Below are 16,257 nucleotides of genomic sequence, written 5' to 3'. Positions count from 1 at the left end.
CGGTGCCGTGGCCACTAGGGCCCCAGGCTTGGAGGGAGGTGGAAAGTCTATTCCCTGACTCTTTAGCAGGCAGAGGTGAGAGAAGAGAGAAGGAGGGGGAGGAGGGAGAGAGGAGAGCACAGAAGAGGAGACCAGCAGAAGCTGGAGGAAGGAGTGATGGAGGAGGAAGGGAGCTGTCTTCCCCGAGAGACTGGGAATTCTCTTCCCATTGCGACTGGGTCTCCCTATCAGACTATGGCTCCCCTAGGCAGGAACTTGGCCTCTCCCATCAGACTGTGGGCTCCCCCAAGCAGGGACTATGGCAGCCACATATGGGGGCTCCCCCAGGACAGGGGAACCTATGCCCCCGCAGCCAAGACCCTCTGAGGCAGGTGACCTGCCAGGGGGCCTGTCACACTGCTGGTGCCTGGACTTCTGCCCACCTGACTCCCCGACTGTCCGCTCCTCCTCTCCCTGCCCCAGGGTTCACGGACACCTTCAACATGGACACCAGGAAGCCTCGAATCATCCCTGGCTCCAGGACGGCCTTCTTCGGCTACACGGTACAGCAGCACGACATCAGCGGCAAGAAGTGGTGAGTGAGCGCGGCCGCCGCCCCCTGCCCCAGACTCCCCACGCCGGCCCCTCCCTCGGCCGCCTGGCTGGCCCTCACCTGTGGACGCCCCCGTTTCCAGTGACTTGACTTCTTGTCCTGGCAGGCCCAAGGCTGCATAGGCTCTGCTCCTGACTATGAAAGCTTGAGCATCCCATTTTGCAGGCCCTCCATCTTCTCACCTGAGAAATGGGAATGAACAAGCCCTCCTTCTCTAGGTTGTGTGACAGCACAGGCAGCAGGCACCCTGGACCAATGGTTCCCCCTCCCATCCCCTTCCAGGGCCTCAGTGTCTCGTCGACGGGGGGCAGCGTCTCTGGTCTTGGCTGCTTGCAGAGCTGTCGGGGTGTCTCTGAGGGGACGGACGCGAGCCCACAAGCTAAAACACAGGCAGTGGCGGGGCAAAGGGAAGTGAGAGCCAGACCGAGTGGAGGGAGAGGGCCAGAAGGATCCCAAGGAGCCCTCTGGGGCGGAGGGGATCAAGAGGAGGGACGAATCCACCTCCAATTTTTAAAAGTAATCTTATTAGGTCGTATTTTACAGATCATATAATTCACTCATTTCAAGTGTACAATTCAATGGTTTTTAAAAGTGAATTTAGCAAGTTGTGCAGCCATCACTACACATCAGTTCTAGAATATTTTCCTCACCCCAGTGGGATGCCTCGTGCACATTTCCTGGTGACTGCCATTCTCCGACCTCTGTGGGGTTCTAGCTGACAGGAGGCAAGGCCTGCCCTCCTGAAGTGGAAAGGATAGGCCTCTGCGGGACCCTCTTAGGAGCTCTTGCCAAGTCAACGGACCCCAGGAACACCGCGCTGTGTCCTCCGCTGCCCTCTCCCCCGTCTGCCTCTGCCCACCCTCCTGATCTCTTCTTCCGCTCCCCTTGCTTGTTTTCTTGTGCCCAACCCTCTAGCCAAATTGCATTATTTCACTTTTTCCGTTCTCCAGACCTGCTTTGCACGTGCTGTACTCTCTCCCCGTGATGTCCTCTCTTACCCTCCCCATTCACCCTGCCCCACCATTCGGATCTGGCTAATTCATATACATATCTTGTGTGTGAAGGAGTATCTTACTAATTATCTTTCTATTGAGCTATAACTTAGACACAATAAAGTGTAGGCATCTTAAGTATCCAGCTCAGTGACATTTTATGTGTGTGTATGCCTATGTAATCACTTCCCAGAATATGACATAGAACATCCAGCTCCCCAGAAATCTCCTTTGTGCCCCTCACCCAGTTAGCGCCCCTCCAGGTAACCACTGTTCTGACTCCCGTCGCCATAGATTTGTTTTGCCTGGGTTTGAACTTCATCTCAATGATATCATACAGTAGGTACACATTTGTACCTGACCTGTTTTACTCAACATTATGTCTTTGTGATTTAACACATTGTTGTATGTATCATAGTCCATGCTTTTTCACTGATGTGTAATATTCCACTGTGGCAATATACCACAATTAATTTTTTTATTCTGCTATTGATGGATATTTGGATTCTTTCCATTTTGGGCTATTTCAAATAGAGATGCTATTAACATTTGTATGCCTGTCTTTTGATGGACATAAGCACTTATTTTTATTGAGTATATACTCAGGAGTAGAATTGCTGAGTTAAACAGTAGATATATGTTAAGCTTGAGTAGGATCTGCCGAGCATTTTTTTCCAAAGTGGTTTACCAATTTAAGCTCTTTCTAGTAAGATAAGAGAGTTCCAGTTGCTCCACATCCTTAATAACACTTGGTGTTATCAGTCTTTTTAATTTTAGCCATTCTGGCGATATATAGTGGTATCTCATTATGGGTTTAATTTGCATTTCTGTAATGACTAATGATGTTGAGCAACTTTTTGTAAATTTATTGGACATTTTGGTCTGATGAGTCTTTTGCCTATTATAAAAATTGTGTTTGTGTCTTTTTCTTATTGATTTATAGGACTAAAAATATATTCTGCATACAAATCCTTTGTCAATGAGAAGCATTGCAAAGAACTTCTCCCAGTCTGTGTCTTGCCTTTTCATTCTTTTCATGATGTCTTTTTATGAACAGAAGTTCTTAACTTTAATCAAGTCTAATTTATCTATCTGTTTTATGGTTAGTGTTTTTTGTGTGTCCCATTTAAGAAATCTTTGCCTCTCCCAGGATCTCGAAGATATTCTCCTCTGTTTTCTTCTAGAAGTCTCACATTTTTGCTTCCTCATTTAGGCCAATGATTCATATCAAATTAATTTTTGTGTGAGGTGTGAGATAAATCTTTTTTCTTTTTCTGTGTGGATATCCAATTGATCTGGCACCATTTGTTAAAAGACTATTTTCCCCACTGAATTGTAGTATCATCTTTGTCAAAAATCAGGTGACTATATATTTGTGGGTCTACTTCTAGCCTCTATTCTATTCCATTTGTCTATTTATCTAAGTTTTCACCAGTGAAAAGCTGCCTTGGTTACTGTAGCTTTAAAGTAAGTGTTGAAGTCAGGTGGTGTGAGTTCTCCCTAATTGTTCTTCTTGGACAAGATTGTTTTGGCTGTGCAAGGTCCTTTATATTTTCGTATGGATTTTAGAACCAGCTATCAATTTCCCCTAATCACACTTGCCGAAAATGTGATTGGGATTGTATTGAATTTATAGATAAATTTGGGGAGAAATCAAACCTTAATAATACTGAATCTTCCAATCCATGACCATGTATATCCCTCCATTTATTTAGTTTTTTAAAAAGTTTTCTCTCAATAGTGCTTTGAAGTTTTTAGTATAAAATTCTTACAGATCTTTTATTACATTAATTCCTAGTATTTGATATTTTATGCTAATTAAAATAGAATGATCTTATTTCATTTTCTAATCTTTTCTGCTAGTGTACAGAAAAATGCAATTGATTTTTGTATATTTACATCATATCCAGCAACTTTGCTAAATTCCTTAACTATTTTTTAATAGTTGTCTTATAGATTCTTTTGACTTTTCTACATATACAAGCAGATGAGCTGAAATAATTACAGTTTTATTTCTTATTTTCCAATCTTCCTAGCTTTTCTTTCTTTTTCTTTCCTGATGGCAGTGGCCAGGACTTTCAGTACAAGGTTGAATAGAAGTTGTGATATGGAACATGCTTTCCTTTTTTCCCTTATTGGAGAGAAAACTTTCAAAACTTCATAATTAGATAAGATATTAACTGCAGTTTATTCATTTGTTTGCTTGCTAAGGAAGTTTTCTTCTATTCCTAGTTTTCTGAGTTTGTATGTATGTGTGAATATATCTTAAATTTTATCAGATAGTTTTTCTGCAAAGGTTGAGATGTTATACGGTTCTTCTCCTTTATTCTGTTATTATGGTTAATTATACTCAGTGATTGATTTTTTTGAGTATTAAATCAAATTTGCATTCCTGGGATAAACTTCACTTGGTCATCATGTATTCATAAATATATTGGATTCTATTCATTAATATATTCTCAGGAATTTTGTTTGTATGAACGTGAGATATATTGTGCAGCTCAACATATCCAATGTATTCTTAATTATAGATATTTGATTTTGCAGTTCCTAAATTTCTATTTGATTCTTTTTTATAGACTCTACTTCCATTAAAATAATCTTTCTCCCATTTTTCCATCTTTTACTCTATTTTTTTTAAACACACTGATCATAGTTATTTTGAAGTCCTTGTTGGCTACCTTAAATATCTGGGTCATCTTTAGGTCTGCTTTTAGTTACTATTTTATCTTATGGTTACCAGTCACTTTTTCCTGATTCTTTGTCTTTAATTTTTTTTTAATTCTGTGAATGGTACACTGTAGAGAATCTAGATTATGTTACCTCCCTTTAAAGAAGGCTACCTTTTCTCTGACAGGTGATTAAAATGCTGGTGAGACCACCTAGATCTTCCCATTGCTTGATTTGGAGCTTGGTTTGCACAGGTGTCATCTAGTTTTGCCCTCATTCCTTGGGTGCAGTCTTTACTCCTAGGGCATGGATTTTCTGGGGTCTCAACTGAAAGCCCACAGTATCCATTAAAGTTTCTCCACTCTGACTGGGCAAGAACCCCAACATCTCCCGAGCACTGAGCGGCCTCTAAAATCTCTGCCCTCAGTGGCTGTTCTGTGATAGATTTTCCAGGGTCTCACTCTGTGCATGTACGGCTTAGGAGTCAGCTGAGGACCTGAAGGAAACTTTCAGCAGGGTTTGGGAGCTCTTTCTCTGTGGCTGTCTCCTTTCTGCATGTCCCCACCAAATTCTAGCCATCTTTGCAGCCCCAGCTCCAATCAGTTTCCTCCACCCAGAAAAACTGCTACTCTCTATTTGGACTCTGTTCCCTGTGCTCAGTAAGGAAAGTACCCTCATAGAGAGAGCCAGGTGAACGTGGGGTTGGCACCTGTCCTTCCCTCTTGTCCAGTACTGAGCTCTGCAGTGACCTCCGTCCAGTGCCTGCACATAGTTGTCATATGTTTTGTCTCACGTGTACAGTTGTTAACAGCTATAATTGAAAGTCCTCATTCATATTCTTTTATCAACTTAGATACCATTTCCTCTGAGAAAACATTTATCAAACTGGATAGTAATTGCCTGTTTCATTGTCTTTCTTCCTGAAATCAAGGGTGCAAGCCCTGGCGTTTAGTAGATGCTCAAAAGAACATACTTTGCAAGGCTGAATTAATTATATGAACCTCTCTCAACCAGCCCAGACATAAGATGCACAGCATCCAGATTCTTTACGTTGTATGAAGGATTAAAGATTAAATGCAACTGGCTTTTCCAAGATAGAATTTATTTTGACCAATATTTGTTTATTAAGCTTCTGTTAAGAAATTTTACTAGACTCTGCAAAATTTTGGTATGAGTAGATATGGTTTTACTCTCAAATAACTTACAGATCAGTTGAGGAGACAACACTAATATCCTTGAGATAATTAAAAAAACAATACAAGACAATGTTAATTATGTTCATCTTTGTAAGGCCACTTTCTCCATGAAGGCTTTCTGGATCCTTCTCCTAGCCTAAAATGGCCTTAGCTTCCCCAAGCCCTCTCTCTGATGGCACGTCTCACGTCCTACCTTGTGTTGGAGTGGCTGCGGCCCGTGGCCCCTCTACCCTACTGGACACCAGCTTCATCTCCCCGTGCCGGAGAGCAGCCGCCACAGTGTCTTGCTCACAGCCGGAGCCTGGAAGGAGTCGTCGCTGTGCCTGGACTCTCTGGGAGGGCTTCAGAGGAGACGGGCATTGGAATGGGGTTTTGGAAGTCGCTCTTAGAGAAGAAGAAAGCTATGATAGAATTAATTCCTGGTGACTTTTGCTGGTCTGAGTTCAGCCAGAGGTATCACGGAAGAGAGCTGGTGCTGCAGGCTGGCGGGGTCACACCCGCTGCGGCCGCCTGGCCTGAGCGTGTGTACGGCCACAACTGAGCTGGGAGACAGAGAGGCCTTGGGGCCCCAGGGACGGCACCTCATGCCGAGGGCTGGAGCACACAGGGCCTCTAGGAGTCTCCTTCCTCCCTTGCGTGGACCCTCTGCACAGCCTCCTCGGTCGCTTCCCCTCCCTGCTTCCTCCCCCGGCCCCCAGGTTTCCTGTCCTGTAGGCAGCACTCCAAGAGTTTATTCGGACATAAGACCATGTGGATGTTGATCGTGGGAAAAGCAGTGAGGCCGGTGTCGTTTGGGGAACGCTGGCCGGCTGTTCCATGCGACTCCAGGGGCACGTGTGGCGTCAGCTCCATGCCAGGAGGCACCTCAGGGGAAGAGCAGAAGCCAGCGTTGGAAGTCCAAGACTCTGCCGCTTGGAGGCAGCCCTCGGGAGAAGCTCTCTCAGCCTCCTGCACCCCTGTTTGCTCAGGTATAAAGTGGGAATAAACTTGCCCATCTCAGGGTACTACGCAAGATCAAAGAATACTCAAAACTCGAACGTGTTTTGTAATCTGTCAAGCAGGAAATGGAGGACTGAACTGCCCGCAGCCAGCGGGCAGCCAAACCTAAGGTCAGGTCTACGGAGGCTTGGTGGAGAGTCTCCCTCTGCCCCAGGCTCCTCCTGCCTCCGGAGCGGGGCCCTGGCTTCCGGCCCTCAAGGCAGAGGTGGCACACCTTGTCTGCATCTCCTGGGCCTGCACTGGGGCCAGGGAATCTGTGTTTCAAAGAGCTTCCCAGGAGACTCTAGCAGGGAGGCTGGGGCGTCTAAGGATCGCCATCTCCACTGAGGGTAGGGACATGTCGGTGGGAAGCAACATCACTCCCCAGCCCCTGCCCAAAATCCAGGTCCCAACACTGCCCCAGAGGACCCACAGCTGTCTCCCCGTGAGACACCAGCGGGGTCTGGCCCCCATTTACCAGGCTGTGAGCCTCCTTGCACATCAAGGGTGCCGAACCCTGATGTAAACAGCCGGAGGACAAGGGCACAGACCCCGTGGGGCTGCCACTGTATTTTCTTAACCCTTCCCCTCTGCCCACCGCACCCCCAACTCAGAACTCCCACTAGGCAGAGCTGGCTGTACCCCAATGTACATCTTGAACAGTTTTCCACATGCCTTGGTTTTAGCAACAATAACAACATTCACAGACACACAAAAAGGAAAAGAGAAAACAAATTCCTCTTGGCCTGAGTGTTCTCTGCCCCTGCTCTTTAAGCCCTTGTGTATTTTCAGAGGAATCTAATCCACATGACTCTCATGCGTATACATTGGAATCGTGAGGTCAGTTGGTTTTTAAGACCCTTTGATGTCCCAGAAGCGCTGGTGGAGGGTTTGCAGAGGGCATCTCCAAGCCTTTGGTCCCCTGGAGCAGGAAGCCTCCTGGTGCTGAGAAAAAAGAGAGCTGGGCCCCCCAAGTTTCCAATTTGTCACTGAAGCTCTTACGCCTGGAAGAGCAGCCTCAGCTCTCGGCCAAGTGGGGCATTTTGCCAGCCACCCTCAAGGGCGCTGGGGAGCAGGAGCCCGACAGCCCCCAGAGCTCCCTGTCCCGGTCTCCCACTCCCCTCTCTACTTCTGTACAAAGCCACCAGTGTTCTCAGTCTCATCAGCCCCACGTGTCCCCTTGTGGGGAGGGGAGGGAGGAGTCCAGCCCCAGCTTCCCGGCACCTGCTCACCTGGCCAGCTGTGCTGCCCTCGGGGGTCGCTACCTGGCGAGCAGAGCTTGGACACAGAGAGGGACAAGGGCAGTGAGAGGGAAGGGCCCTGGGGGCCGAGAGAAAATCCAGAAAGGGAGTCCAGTGGAGAGGGAGACTGAGAAGGAAGTTAGGGGAACCATCCCGGAGCCTCGGTCTCCTAAATGCCGGAGTGTCCTTATGAGAAACAGAAGCTTCTCTTGGGGGAAAAGGAGCATCGTAAACATAACTGTCATCCCTCTCAGCAACGGAAGGACAGACTTGGTGGCTTGGCTCATCCAAAGTCACAGGGAGTCCTAGACAGCCTCCCAACTCTTTGAAGGGTCCTTTTGGATTCTTTTGTAATAACTTAACTCAAGCCTTTGTGCCCAGATGCTGAGGGGTCTGTGTGATTAGATGCCCTACATACGGACTTTGAGGGACTGGGGAGGGGGACCCAGAAACCAGCCAGGCTTGGAAGCAAATCCTCCACTCTAGGCAAAGTGCAGGTCCTGCCAGGAGCCTGTACTTCCTCCCAAAGGCTTGGTGTCATTCGGGGGATGGGCCCCCTCAGCCCCTAAGGGGGACAAAGCTGGAATAGACCTGCCTGACACAGCTAGATAGCCCACCTCTCCCCGAAACCTCTCTTCAGGTGCAGTGTCTTCCGCTGGTGCAGACCCAGGGAACAGGGCTATCTCCTTAGCCTCAGGACAGGGTCACCCCCACCATGGTCCTCAGTGGACTCCCATTATAGAGGCAGAGGTTGGCTGGGGAGGGACAAGGTGTCTGGGAGCAGGCCCAGGAGGCATGGATGGACATGAAGTAAACATGGTGGGCTGGCCTTCAGGGCTATGAGACCCCCTGCGGCATCTCCCGCTGCCTGAGAGGGGTCTTAGAAATTATTTACCCCAATCTGCTTATTTTACAGGCGAGGAAACTGAGGCCCAGAAATAGAAAGAAACTACACACACCAAGGTCACACAGCAAGTCAGTGGGAGAGCCAGGACTGAAACCCAGGTGGCCCAACTCCCAGTCCCATTGCTTTCTACTTCCTGTGATATTTCCACCTGGCACTTAAGTGAAAACTGCCAGCGGGTTAGTTCCCCCGCCATCCAGGTCCCTTGTCTCAAGATAACTAGGTGATAGCTACCTAAACTAAATTCTAATTTGGGTAAGGCATTCATTCTATTACAGTGCCTTTCTGTACTGACCTTCCCAGATAGCAAGTTTGTATTTTCACCAGGATATTCCAAGTCTAAACCCAGAGGCCCACTGATGGTGGAATTCGGGGTTGACTGGAGAGGTAATCCATGAGGAATAAATCCATGAAAATTGGCTGTCAAGCGTAGGCCCGGGGGTGATGCCCTCAGGCCTGGACGTCCCTCCCGTCCCAGCTCCAGGGTTTCCCAGCCTCGCATTTGTGGCCATTTCTGCAGGGTTTAGCAGTGCGTCAGGGCGGGTGCAGACCTGCAGCCTCAGCAGATAAGAGAAGGCACACAGAGTGGCTCCTTACTGCAGGAAAAGTCTAGGCTTCAGAACCACGCAAACCTGGGTTCCCTTCCCTGCTCAGCCACTTGCCAAGCCTTGGGAACCTGAATCCATCACATCCACTCACTGCACCACAGTTTCTTCCTCTGCAAAATGGGCATGGTGATGCGAACCCCAAAGGGTTCTTGTGAGGAGACAGTGTGTGAAGTGTCTACTGTGAGCAGATGCTGGATAAGTTAGTCCCTACACTGGCCTATCCCCCAAGAAAGGATGTGGTGTTCCGGAGAGGTTTCGAGGAAAAGGACCCCCAGGACCTGCTGTTTGGACAGAATGACAGATTGTGTCCAAGTCTGTCTCTCCTCCTCGGAGGCAGTGCCGGTCGTCAGGCTGGGGCACCCTCAGCATTTGTTGATGTGGAATCTCTCTGAGGAACACCCTAAGCTCTTTTCCTGGCGCAGGCCCCCCGAGCAGGCTCCCGACACCGCAGTGCATAAATGCCCTCTGCTATTTTCTCTTGGAACAAATAAAATCCGGTACTATGACTCATTCTGGTTAAAGGATAAATTGCCACAGAAGCAAAGCCCAGGATAGGATGAAACCACCCGACACATGAGAGAGAGGGAGAAAGAGAGAGAGAAAAACTGTCCTCTGGGGAAATGTTGGCTCAGGGCCCCAGACCAAGCCACCCAGCAGACCCTGGCAGCCAGCACGTGGACAAAAAGAGAGCGAACCGGAGAGGGCTGCAGGAGTGGGAATCCAGACAGGGGTCCTCACAGGCAGGAACTGAGGGCACCTTGAGGCCCTCAAAAACACAACACAGCATTGAGAGCAGCCAAGGAGAGCCTGTCAGCCCCAGAACCCCACGAGAACTCTCATTTGAGACGCAGCCTGCAAAGGGCTCCCAGTGCTCCTGGCATCTCGGGATTTTTTTTTCTCTTCTCTCCTTGTTCTCTCACCCCCTCTCCTTTTTTTTTTTTTTTTTTTTTTTTAATGTCAAATCAACACAGGAACGTCCCAGAACTTGAAGAGTATGTCAGTGAGGGCCCAGGTAAACTCTGACACACACACAAACCGGTCACCCAGAGACGGAGCTGAGGCCAGTCCTCAGGGCCGTAGAAGGACCCCAGTGCTGAGCTCCGAGAGGCAGGGAGCCAACCATTGCATGCTTTGGGGGTAAGACGCACAATCTTGGTAGTGGAAACATTGAAAGGAAAGTTTCCTGGTTACTAACCTCCAAGAAAGAAAATAAATTTAATTCGAGCAGTTCATGGAAGCCAGAGGGATTTGCCAACTCAGCATCGTCTTTGCTCGCCGCCCCCCAACCCCAGCAGCCTGTGGTCTCTTCCACCCCCTCCCTGGTCTGACGCCAAGGCTGTTGGTTCTGTGACTCCAATGTCCTTCCTAAACCCAGGGCATGAGAGGGAGGGGGACTTGCTCGCAGGAGGTGGAGAGGAAACTAATGCTGAAATTCACTCTCTCTTGAGAATGGCTTTCTATGATTGCATAGGTTTGAATTTTCAAGACTGGTAGTTTTTAATTGCTCCGTGGAACTTTATCTGCATTACCACTAACTGACACTAGGGGGAGCAAGGCTGCCCGGTAACGGCTCCTCGCTCAACCATCTCAGCTTCCCACAGAAGCGTGGATGGCGCTAACTCTAGGCAGCGTGTGCTTCCAGTGAGGCTATAAAACGTGCAAAACAGAACTCCCTGTTGAAAACCACAAAGTGGAATAAACATGTTTTAAGGTTATATACAATTATAAAAACAAATCAATGTGCTATTCCTGCTTTTTCTCCCTCATCTGAACTGTGATCAATCGCTACTTAACCTTACCCTCGTTTTCTCCAGGCTTGGATAGAACACCTCGTTCTAACTTTCCCTAACTCCTTCCTGAAGAATCAAGGGCTCCTGGGGATTTCAGACTCTTTCAAATGGCTTTTCTTCTCTTGACAACTTCTCTTCCTGCACAGCTGCAACACTCAGGCACACGGCCAATGCTAAATACTTGTTATCGACTCGAGACCTGCTTGACAAAGTTTCTCTCATTTTCTGTTAAATTCTGAAATCTTCCCCCACTTTCTCTCGAGTTATTTTTTCCTGGTTTAGCTGTCATGAGTCACCCCAAGCCAATAACGCAGAGAGACATGGAGAAAGAGTTGTAGAAAAAGCCAATTAACAGACATGGAAAACGAAATAAGGAAAAGGGGAGAGGAGAGGAGAAATGAAATGAAGAGTAAAGAGCTAAGAGAGAGTGATGAAGGAAAGGGGGCTGTGAGCCCAGGGGCAGGGCTTGCCTTTTATTCATCTTTGCATCTTCCGTGCTTGGCACAGGACCACAGAAGGAGGAGAGAATGGCTCTGGAAGTCTGGGTGTGACCAGAGCTAAATCTCAGGGGAACTCAAAGCTGGATGTTCTTGTTATCGAGGGCCTGGGGACCATGGCCCTGTGTGGCAGAGGTCTTGAGATTCCCCGTCCTTTTCTTTCCCCTGCGAAGTTTGGAGGGGCCCCGCTAACACGAAGTCAGGAGAAAGAGCAAGTGGGTGGTGGACGGCGGTCTGGCCCAACCCCAGGCGGCTCACCCTGCGACACCAGCTGCTCTCTGCGCCGTCCAGTCCCCTCTGCCTCTCCCCGACCACCGAGGGAATGATCTCGCATAACCAAGGAGGAGGACGTTTCCAAAAATGCAGTGACAGCCTTCACCCTCCAGTGGTTCAAGTGGAGCCGCTGCCTCGGTTTCTTTATGGCTTCTCACAGTAAGAACCATGCTGTGCGAACAGCCATTGCCCACAGTCCGGGAGGGAGAGGAGGGAAGTCAATCTGAGCTCTGAACCGGAGGGAAAGTGCTTCGAAGGATTCTGCATGGCCAGTGATTCCTGATGCAGCCGAGGGCTCCCTGAGGGAAGGCACGGCTGCCTTCTGTGAGCTCTGCTCTCCTGCACCCAGAGGCGGGGAGAGGACCGGGTGGGACACTGAGGACGAAGAGCTGCGCCTTGGCGGGCTGGGGGACTTGGGTGGGTCACCCAGCTTCTCTGTGTGGCTGCTTCCAGATGGGACTGCTATCTCTGTCCCAGAGTTGTCATGAGGACTGAGTGAGTTCACGTCAGAGGACGCACCTAGCACACCCCCTGACTCAGCATAACCCCTCCCAGACGTGCATTCACGCTTGCGTTAATGCATTTGTTCACACTGAGGACTTTGAAAGTAGATGAACTCATGGCCCGGTGCTTGTTAACTGTTTCTCAATTGGGCATCCTGTGCCCGATTCCCACGTGACCTCTCTTCCGTTATCTGAAAGCCTGGTGATCACCCGATAATATAATCCAGGGGTTCCCAAAGCTGGCAGAACAGTTACAAAAAGAATTAAAAAGTGAAAGTTAAATTTAAAAAAGAGTTAAAAATTCAATTAAAGTTAGAAAAAGAGTTAAAGTTAAGTTAGAAAAAGAATTCAGATTCCTCAGCCCAATCCAAGACTTACAAAATCGGAATCTGTAGATCTGGCCATCTGTATTTTTAAACACCCACAGATAAGCCCAGCTGCGTTCTGGAACCCCTGACTTTATCCTTTCTCAGAGGTCTGTGAGCTCTCGTGGGTTCGTAGGCTAACTCCTCTCCAGGCTTATGTTGAGAGTGACCCATGATGCCTGAATCTGAAGGGGTGACCGGTGGCAGGAATTGAGAGGCACTGAAAATCGGGTGTGGGGGGGTAACCTGATCAGGGGGACAGTGTGATGTTTGTCAACCCACATGGACATCTGACCGAAGTCTACACTTCCGGCCACTTTAAATAGCGTTCTCTGGACCAGTGAGGGGAGAAGGGAGGGGATTTGGAATGTCAGGGAGGCGTGGGTGGGGAGGGAGAAGGGAGACGAATGGCCTGAGCCGGTCAAAGCTGCTCCACCCCAGCTCTGTGAAGGTAGGGACTTGTCTATCCCTCGTGTCGGGTCCATCCCGGGCCCGGCCTTCTCTATGAAAGGTGGGTTAGAATAACACACATGAACACTTAGCGCCATCAGCACTCGGCTGTCCTTCCTCCCTGAGGGCCTCTGCCCCTCTTCACCTGGGTGACACCTGGTCATCCTGCGAAGCTCCATCCGGGAGTCACCTGTTCCAGGAAGCCTCCCAGATGGCCGAGCCAGGGCCCGTCCTCGGTGCCCCTGCCATACCTGCGCACCCCTCTGGTCTTATTGCCTCCACTCCACAATCGGCGGGCATGGTCTCTCAGCCCCGTCAGACTTGGGTGTGGACTACGCTCCATTCATCTCTCAGTCCACAGGGCCCAGCGCAAAGCACTCAATGGCTGTTTCTTTGAACCAAACTTGTCCAAGCCTCTCATTTTGCAGATGAGGAAACTGAGGCCCAGAGAGGGTAGGTGGCTCACCCCAGGTCACTTTGCCCATCTGGGAGTGAATCGGAGTTAACCATACACGTGTCAACAGGCCCAAGACCGAAAAAAAATACCTGTCCTTTTGCCTCTGGACCTTTTCCTCTTTTTCCACGTTACCTGAGTCCACGTGGCTCATGGGAAGAGCAGTGGATGCAGTTGGAATAAAGGACCTCCCAGCTGTGCCTCAGTCTCTCTGGGCCTTCTTTCTTCTCCAGTCGAATGGGAATACCCCTCCTCGTCTGTCCCCCCAGCCACAGGAACGATGAAATGAGCCGTTGGGTGTGTGCGCTGCTCACACAGAAAGGATCCTCGTCCTAATTATGACCCAAAGGACGCGGGCCCACCAGCGCGGAGAGCAGGCATCCCAAGGCCCCTCTCATTCCTGCCAAGTAACTGCCGAGACACCGTCAGACTGGCACAGACCAAGAAAGCAACGCTACATCCCCCTGAGAAACATCTGCCCGAACTATTGCTGTGTTTATGTTTCGTTTTCAGAGGAAGCATTGTTATAAAACTGGAGGAAAAAAACCCTCTGAGCAGGACTTGGAAAAACAAGCAAGAGTTTATCAGACATTTTGAAAAGATAATGGGAGATTTGACAAAGTGGACTCAGCCTCTCTGGGGGACACCAGACCACAGCTGCCTTCCTGGGCAGAGGTAGGCCGGGCACCCCAAGGTTGGTGGTCCATCTGCAGACCTAGGAGAGCTCAGCCCAGCTCTGCTCTCAGCTCTACCCCAAGATGCAGAGTGAAGACTCAGCTCGTCATTGCAAAACCAGCAGCCTCTTCCATCTGTCCATCTGTTTATTCACTCAACAAACAAATACTGAGCCTTCACTGTGTTCAAGGTACTTTGACCAGCACTGAGAGGGAGATTTAAAGATGGACCAGGGTCTCTACTATCTAGAAGCAAATTATCTAAAGGAGAGGAAAAAACGGACAAGAGAGGTACAAACAAAGCATCATGGGAATTGAGAGAGAGCTTTCAGCTGAGAGATCAAGGAGGGCTTCCTGGAGGAAGAAGCACTGAAGGGTGGATGGAATGGGCCAGTGTGAGTTCAGGATGAGGGGGCTGCACGCACAGAGGCAGGAAGGAGAGTGCCAGGTGTGGTGAGGAAAAGACAAGTGGCCCGTGAGCCTGGCTTCGGGATGTGGGAAGGAGAGGGGCAGTGAGCTGAATGGCACAATCTGGCCATTCACAGTCAGTGGGTCAGCTTCTCATTTCCCTTCAAATGGGTTGAAAATGTCCTTTGTGGTCACCTTCCCTCACTCTTTCCTATTCTCGTCGGAGTACTTCTGCAACTTAGGAAAAAACGCTGTCTGGATGTAAGCTGAGGAGGACCCAGAAGTTTCCAGGAACAAAGCAGAAAGCCAAGCCTGTGAAATCAACATCTGAGCTGATGCTTGTCAGCAGGCTCTGTGCCCGAGATGGCAGGGGCGGGCCCCAGGGCCAGCCTGCACAGGAACACACAGGCTCTGTCCCCACAGCCTGCGTGGCTACACACAGCTACTTGCGCATGGCAGCTTTTTCATTCATTTGTGTGGTCACGTGCAGCGTAACGACATGTCGGTCAACAACAGCCTGCATATAGGATGGTGGTCCCGTAGGTTAGCACCATATGACCTAGGTGTGTCAGAGGCTCTGCCGTCTAGGTTTGTGTAAGTCACTCTGTGATGTTCGCATGACAAAATCACTTAACAATGCATTTCTCAAAAGATCCTTGTTGTTAAGTGATGCAAATACAGTATTGATAAAAGGCTTGTGCAGTGGGAAAAAATTTTTTAAATTACCTAAACATCTATCAATAGGAAAAAAGATGAAACAATTTAAATATCCATCAAGAGGAGAATGGTTAAAAAGACAAGTATAACACTGTGCAACCGTGTAAAGAATGAAGCAGAGCCATCTTACCTGTCTTTACCAGGCCCGCCCCAACGCCTGAGGGGCCTGGGTCTGGAAAGTAAATGGAGGCTCTGGCCCACGGCCCCTCATCTTTTCTTCCCACCTACAGTTATCTCTTGGTAATTGACGGGCCTTGCATGTGTGGACACCCCAGCCTGTCCATCTGAGCTCTGTCCACAATGCCCAGCAAGCAGCCCCCTCGGCTAGCCCCATTGGTGGTGTGAGCCACCATCAGCAAGACAGAGCCAGGGAAGAGGCCTGTCCTGGGCTGTTTGGGCAGGAGATTCTGGTACCCCAGGTACATAGAGGAGGCTACAGGCTCTAGGTGGCCTGTCCCCTGCACCCCTAGGACTCCTCTCCCCATAGGAGGGGGCCCAGCCAGAGAAGAGTCAGAACAAAACCCACAACGGGGGCCCCAGTGACCAGGTCTAAGTGTGGCATTGATATATACTGACACAGAAGGGTGTTCAAGTATAAAATAATTAGGTGAGAAAAGCACGCTACAGACCCTTGTATGTAGAATGACTCCGTTTTTTAAATTCCCTATGTAAATGCCTAGCCGATCGTCTGCAGCCCCGCTGCTGGTGGCAGTTGCCTGTGGAGGGCCGGGCAGAGCAGGGGAGGGAGAAGCCTTGCACATTTTACTTTGCACAGTTTTGCTCTATGAGCATCATACAACAAGCGTGTGTTACCTTTATAATCGAAACGAGTTTTCAATAATACTTTTTAAATAAGTGAGTACTTTTTTGAACCAGTTAAAGTAGGTATTTCTTATGTTGTCTTGTGACCAAAAGAAACAAAACACATTTTGTAAAGACCCCAAT

At 49.0% G+C, this 16,257-nt stretch overlaps 1 protein-coding gene across 2 annotated transcripts in view; it reads left to right on the top strand.

Moving 5' to 3' along the window:
• ITGA11 (integrin subunit alpha 11) overlaps window positions 1–16,257 on the top strand; it is a 117,930-nt gene that overhangs the window by 27,968 nt on the left and 73,705 nt on the right. For both annotated transcript variants that reach the window (XM_046655291.1, XM_046655290.1), the window contains exon 2: window positions 463–574. In XM_046655291.1, the coding sequence (XP_046511247.1) occupies window positions 463–574 (112 nt within the window). The remainder of the gene's footprint in view (window positions 1–462; window positions 575–16,257) is intronic.

This window comes from Equus quagga, chromosome 2 (genome assembly GCF_021613505.1).
Source record: "Equus quagga isolate Etosha38 chromosome 2, UCLA_HA_Equagga_1.0, whole genome shotgun sequence".
Classification (NCBI taxonomy): Eukaryota; Metazoa; Chordata; class Mammalia; order Perissodactyla; family Equidae; genus Equus; species Equus quagga.
Note: the sequence above shows the minus strand (reverse complement) of the source record. Positions and strands in the feature narration are given on the sequence as shown.